The sequence below is a fragment of the Salminus brasiliensis genome, chromosome 22 (assembly GCF_030463535.1).
Source record: "Salminus brasiliensis chromosome 22, fSalBra1.hap2, whole genome shotgun sequence".
Taxonomy (NCBI): domain Eukaryota; kingdom Metazoa; phylum Chordata; class Actinopteri; order Characiformes; family Bryconidae; genus Salminus; species Salminus brasiliensis.
In genome coordinates, this window is record NC_132899.1 from 29317013 (window position 1) to 29324317 (window position 7305).

Here is a 7305-nt window from a genome sequence, read left to right on the forward strand (position 1 = left end):
CCGCTACCGCGCAGGCGCAGAAGGGCGGCGGTGATGTCAGCGCAGGAGCTTATCGCTGGAAAAAGGCTGCGAGCTGCAATCTGCGGGGTCCAAGCACCCCACCCTTCAGCAGCCCGGGGGGCTCACAGCAGGTCACACACACACTCATGTGGGAGCGAAGCTTTTTCATATGAAACATTCAGTCGATGTTTTTAGCCCGGATCAGTCTGAACAGCACCTGAGTCAGGTCTGGTAGGAATGGTGGAAATAGTAGCTGAAGTGATCCTGGGGAGAAGGGCCCTGACCTTTACCTGCAAGTTTATAGCTTTATATATATATATATTACAAACATCTAAAGCTAAAAACTTACTTATATATATATATATACACACACACACACACACATATATATAATGCATGTTTCCTGGCATGTTTATAGCTTTATATATATATATATATATATTACAAACATCTAAAGCTAAAAACTTACTTATATATATATATATATATATACACACACACACACACACACATATATAATGCATGTTTCCTGGCATGTTTATAGCTTTATATATATATATATATATATTACAAACATCTAAAGCTAAAAACTTACTTATATATATATATATATATATACACACACACACACACACACATATATAATGCATGTTTCCTGGCATGTTTATAGCTTTATATATATATATATATATATTACAAACATCTAAAGCTAAAAACTTACTTATATATATATATGTATATATATATATATATATATATATATATATACACACACACACATATATATATAATGCATGTTTATAGCTTTAGATGTTATATATTTATTAATATATATATTACAAACATCTAAAGCTATAAACTTATATAAATATATAAGTTTACAATATATTGTTGCTTATATATTATATTGCCTATATTTACACATTTCTCAGATTGCCTTAGGCCTTTACTGCTTGATCTACATTATATATATATATACATGTGTGTGTATACATATATACATGTACATATATATATATACTTATATACATACATATGTATATATATAATGTATGTCTAATAATGTCACAAGTATTATAATATTAAATATTAATATTATAGTAATATTTAATAATGTCTTTGCTACACCTAATCATACCAAACACTGGTGAAGCCAAACGTCACAAACATTATGGAGCCCTGAAATGAGGGGGACTGATTATAAAATGTCAACATGGTGAAACTAAAATGTGATCACATCTGATTGGTTTGATTTCAATGGACGAATGTGTGTCTTTGTCCCAGACAAGACACATTATAGCGGGGACACTGTAAAGCAGAGGGCCCGTGTGTTCAATACAGATATAATCCATATATCATCCAGAGCTTGCTGAATGCTGATACCCACTGGCACTGCTATGCCATCTCTAAATACTACATTCCCACAGTTTTACCTCAGAGTTTACTGTGTTTCTGAGAACGCCCGTGTTGAAATGTTCAGTAACTGCTTCAAGTACTAATAATTACTGGTAAGGAGTGAAGTGTGGACCTGCACACCCACAGTCTGGAACCTACAGTAGTGATAAATGTGCATATTGTGAAGTAGAAGTTTCAGGGCTGAGCAGAAAAAGCAGTGAGCAATAAAAAAAAAAAAAAACATTAGAAAAAGAAAATTAACCGTTCAGGCAGGTCGGACGGGGCGCGCCCAACCTGCTGCAAAACGAATGCCTTCCTTTGGAGCTTTTGTAAAGAATCCTAGCTTGTAAATACTGAATCATTCATATTTCACCACTGTTGTGATGTGTTTCAGTGCTTTTCAGCTTTAGACCTCAGACACTGCCTTACACACACAATCCTATTAGGTACAAACCACAGCCGGTCAGATACACAGCCTGCCAGCCCAAACTCGACCTCTTTTGCTATGAAAAATGAGATACTTGATTTTAATGTAATGTAATGTTCCATTTTTAACTTTCCCAGGTTAAAGGAAGCTAATCCAGAAATGGTCAGACTGGCTTATAGCTAAACCCACTTGCCATCAGTTCAGGGCACCATAATGTTTGGGACATAGCAATGATAGCTACAGTAAAGCCATCATGTTTAGTCCTTTATTGAATATCTCCGGGTTACAAAGACTGCTTGAAGTCTGTGATTCATAGACATCACCAGGTGCTGAGCATCTTCCTTGGTGATGCTTCCCGAAGCCTCAAATGTGGGAGCCGTTCTGCACAATGGGTTTGGAAACAACTTTTCTGGAATTTGAGCAGATAAGAGGTTTCTATTCACCTCAGAATTGATTGTGCTACACCATCAATGAAGTAAACATGCACCAGGACCCTTTCCAGCCATACACGCCCAAGCAATGACGCCCCACCACCAGGAGGCGCTATGCTTTGGTTTGCGGACACTCTGCGCTTGCCATCAAATCAAAATCTATTTTTTTTGTATAGTGTTTTACAACTGGTGTCGTCACAAAGCAGCTTTACATAATTAGTAATTAGTAAAAAGACAAGAAATCAACAACATAAGAAGACATAAAGACCCCCAGTGAGCAGCCAAAGGCCACAGTGGCAAGGAGGGGACAAGGGGGACCCGACTCATCCTCCTCTGACCAAAACTAATGATAAATTATTGATAAAAGTCTCCAAACCACCTAAACTGTTCAGAACTGCTCAGACGTGCAACATATTCATAATCATAAAATAGAAATCATGGTGTAGCATAACTTAATTTAGTCACGGCAATGATGGTCTGAGTAATGTGAGATAGTTAAGAGTCCATTTAGGTTTGAACATGGTCATTAGGCAGGTAGCAGTGGTAGGAGGGTGTGCAGCCGGTCTGACATGGGTGGTGGGGGAGCCTGGTGGTCGGACTGGAGGTAGAGGGGAACCCAGCCGTCAGTCATCCAGCAGGTCGGGCTGGATGAATGGCAGCTGGTCTGACGCAGGTAGAGGGGACCCCAGCGGTCAGTCTTCCAGCAGGTCGGGCTGGATGAGTGGGCAACCATTAACTCAGAGAAGGTAAAGAGAGAGAGTTAGTTAGTTCTGAGTGGAGTTATAGAGAGCAGTAAGGATGTTGAGCAGTAGCCTATGACCCTGGTACAGGTTCATCTTGGTAATCTGGCCACACGACCATTTCGCCCAATTCTGCAGTTCCCAACTTTTTGGCAAACTGGCTTCTTGCCCTGTAGCCTCCACATTCCTGTTAACCGAGTCCTCTGCGGATTGTAGTCTCTGACAAATACACTCCCGCCTCCCGAAGGCCGTTTCTGATCTGTTGGGGAGGATTCTAAGGATTAGTGAAGATTCTTCTGCCATCACAGCAGAGTTCAGTAATCCTAAGGTTTGATGGACGTCTCTAATGGGTTTAATTTTGTTTTTTAGCCTCATGACATCTTCACTGACTTTCATTTGGACAGCGACTCCAAATGTGTTTGAAAGCTTAATAGCAAGCCCAGGAATCCATCTTATGCCTAATTATTAACACCTGTCAAGCCTCAAGTCCCAAACATTATGGTGCCCTAAAATAAAGGGGCCGTGCTCCCGGACATCCAGTCCAGGCCTTTACCATTGAGACAGATACGGCATCTCTAAATACTAGATTTCCAAAACGCTTGTAAATGACTGCATTGCTTTAAACACTAATAATTACTAGTAGTACTGATAAATGTACATTCTGCAGCGTAGACGTTTTAGGGTTAAACAGTGAGCAATAAATGCAATAAGTGCAATCACATCAGAGCAAGGGAATTAACCAAGAAAGATCTTTATTTGTTATTCTACAGAATTAGTTCCTGGGCATATATTAAAAATAAAAGAATATAGCAAAAGCAAAAAAAAAAAGAGAAAAAAAAGACTTAATTTCACATTTAAATAACTGAGTCACACGTAAAAATGAGATTTATAGTCTGGAGAATAGGAGAATACCAGTCTCCCCAAAAAAGTAAGATCTGTCGTGAAAAAAAACGTAAGGAAAAAAAGAGGGTGACGTTCTACAGGAAAGGATTAAGAGCTCAGTAAGTCGAGAGGTACGCAGCTACGAGCAGCAAAGACAGTCATGCACGTCAAAAGGCGGATTCTTCTCAGGTGAGTTCAGACACCTTCACTGTCTCCATTCATTGCATTTCGTCGAAACGGTCGTGGGTGCTGTAAAGCCGTCGACCCTTCATGTAAAGCCACGGTTCCTTGTAACAGTATTTTGCGGTATTTAAAGTGCCACGCACTGTTCAATCGAACGCCCTCGTGTTTCGTGTCATTGCAATCCGCTCCCACGCTCCCAACGTGTGAACCCCTCGTGTTTCGTTTTTCTTTAACCCGCCACATTTCATATAACAGCACCCCCCCCCCCCCTCCCCACCTCCGACACCGTCCACTTGACGTCACAGTGGTGCAACAGTGAAAGATTAAGACCCGCGATGTAGAAACGCTGAACTGGCCCAGGTTTGAATCGAAGCATCTCCCAGTTCTGAAACAGAGCAGCGCAGTGGAAGTATACAGTAAATGGGGTACAACCATTTCGGAGGATGCAGAGTACTTTTTTTTGTGTTTTTTTTTCTCTGGGAAAACTGACATACACAGACGCAGCAAGCCATAGGCCACGGGTTTGAGTCCTAAATAACAGTGTAGAGTACCTACTATGTAACAATGCTCCTCCCTGGCTGGCTTTATTTAGTTAAGCAGTTAAGCAGTTGCAGCTTTTATCATTTTAGCTCTAACTGAACGAGCGTGAAGTGCATTAATCATACGTAGCGATCCGTCATTATGCCAGCGCAACATCGGCATGTCAATCGCAATCCATGTTTCGGTACTTCTACATCGAAGGTAGGTTGAACCTACTTTCTGCACTCACTTGCTGTAATTAACTTGAATAAAAATAATACAAAGAGGTGCAGCGGATCCCTTCCAGTTTCCACCGTTCATACATGAACCGTGACACTACCCATAACTAGCTCCTTCTCCCGTTCCAATTTGTGCTTAGACCCTCAATCCAGGGTTGTCAAAACAGGTTAGTTGTGCTGTGTAGACGACAGGAAGAGCAGGAGGGGGAAAAAACAACCAACCAAACAAACAAACAAACAAACAAAAAAACCCAAACCAAACGCTGCACGGGTGGCCTGACTCCCGCCGAGCGGGGTCGTTTCCCCTAGCATTGAGTTCACATGGACATGTGCTCAGGAAGCACGTAGGAGATGTCGTCCCATGGGTGGCGGTAGAGGCCTTGCTTCAGCCGCTTCTGGTCCAAGTAGTGACCTGATATGGAAGGAATATAAGAAAAGTCGTGTTTACACTTTACAAAAAGTATTGGGACACCTGCTCATTCATCGTTTCTTCTGAAATCGAGGGCATCAAAAAAAAAAAAAAAAAAAGAAAGAAAACCTCTATCCTGTTTTTGTAGGAGTAGCTGTCTCTACTGTCCAGGGAAGAAGGCTTTTTCGAGATCCATCGTTGCATTCATCGTTAGTGAGGTCAGGATATCGGATTTACACCCCTCACAACAACATATCCCAAAAGTATTCGATAGAGCACTATCAATCATTCCAGAGAGCACCGCTCGTTCCACTGCTCCACAGCTCAAAGCTGGGTGGCTTTATACCCCTCTACTAGCCCACCAATAGGTTCATGATGTTTATCTTCTAAAGAGAGTCTTATTCTACTGTACTTCTTTACAGACAAGGTGTGTGTGTGCATTTGCACATCTGTATCAGCTATGAGTGCAACTTAAAGCAGCTGAACTCAGTCAATAGAAGGGTGTCCACAAACATTTGGACATATAAATGTATGCACCAGGTGCACAGTTTAGATTAATGCGCACTAGGGGCATATCAGAGCATTCAAAAGCATATTCGATCCGATATGCTGTAAATTATTATTATTATTATTATTATTATTATTACTATTATTAATAATAAAAAACCTAAAACAAAACCCTTAGGTTCTAGACTACACTGACTGGTTTAAGTCAAATCACCAAGGGAGCTTTTTCAATGGCTGCCAAGCTGTCTTCTAACAAAATAATGCCCAACAATCTCATCTGCATGTGGGTGAGTGCATTAAGTAAGCCCCTCCCCATTAACTAAGTTAAACCAGTGGCTGTGTACTGGGAGAGGGAGGCGGAAAACAGGCAAGAGAGGTCTCTGGGGCACAGAGGGGAAAAACTGGCTGAACAGCAGATATGAAAAGGGATAAGTTACCGATGAAGCCCATGCTGCGTCCTAGAACAAAGATCCCGTTTAGAGCTCCAATTTCCACAAACTCATCCGCTTCATCCCTGCAATCAGCACACAAAAGGCCCGTTACGGAAACATGAGCAAAGCTCTGCAGGATGTTCTTCAAAAGTAAAGACTGTGCAGTAAAATATAATGTAAAGTGTTTATCAGGTTTAAATGATCTCCCCCAGAAGGTCCCTTACCGGGTGAATCCCCCACACGTTCTTAGTAGGTCCACAAAGGCCACGCCGATGAAACCGTCTACATTGAGGATCAGATTAGGCTTCTGAGAAAGTTTAAAAACAAAAAGGGTAAAAAAAAGGGGTATTTAGTTTGGAATTTGAATTATAAAGCAGACAACTTTTATATTCATTCTAGATTAACAGGAGTGAAAGACTCCATAATGACCAAGAAAGCTGTGGAGCAATGGTGATCAAATCTCGAATCTAGAGACCCTCAAGAAACCCTGGAAGATTCTGGAGTGGAGCTGGGATTTGAGAAGGCGGTGGTTACAGCACCCAAACCCAAGAATCTTGTGAGGACAAATGGAGGACACTGCCCAGGAGGAATGGGCTAAGATTCTTCAGGACCTCTGCTAGAAGCTGGCATCTGGCTCTGCAGCACGTTTGCAGCAGGTTATAACAGCAATAGGGTTTTATTAGGTACTAAAGAACGCCAGGAGTGAAAGACTCCATAATGTCATCAAATCTCAAATCTTATCAGATATCAGAGAATTACTTCAGAGAATAGAAAAACAAACAACCCCCCCCCCCCCCCCCCCCCCAAACCTTACTGTCCAGAAGCTTAAAACACCATTACTGATTTGTAAGGGTAGGTGGTCTTGTGTACAAGGAAGAGCATGCCTACAAGGTACCCTTCCCATCACGCCGCATATACACACCTTGGACGTGGTGATTTTCTCCACATCGAGGGCATAATCCAGCAGCTGCGTAGCAGGGAAGTGCTGTTTCACAAAGTCCTTCAGGATCTGCACCCTCATGTCAGGATTATTGATCTAAACACAGATTAGAAAGGTAAAGCAGGGCGTAGCAGGGAAACGATCAAGCCAACAATGAAATGGCAGCATTACGTATTCGGCCTGAGAACTGACTCACCGATTT

At 41.5% G+C, this 7305-nt stretch overlaps 1 protein-coding gene across 1 annotated transcript in view; it reads right to left on the minus strand.

Annotated features, from left to right (window-relative positions):
- Window positions 1-3728: 3728 nt before the first annotated feature.
- aclyb (ATP citrate lyase b) overlaps window positions 3729-7305 on the minus strand; it is a 36792-nt gene continuing 33215 nt past the window's right edge. The window contains exons 14-17 of the mRNA XM_072667962.1: window positions 7086-7199; window positions 6388-6470; window positions 6170-6246; window positions 3729-5228 (exon numbers count right to left, since the gene is read on the minus strand). Coding sequence (XP_072524063.1) covers window positions 5134-5228; window positions 6170-6246; window positions 6388-6470; window positions 7086-7199 — 369 coding nt within the window. The 3' untranslated portion in view covers window positions 3729-5133. The remainder of the gene's footprint in view (window positions 5229-6169; window positions 6247-6387; window positions 6471-7085; window positions 7200-7305) is intronic.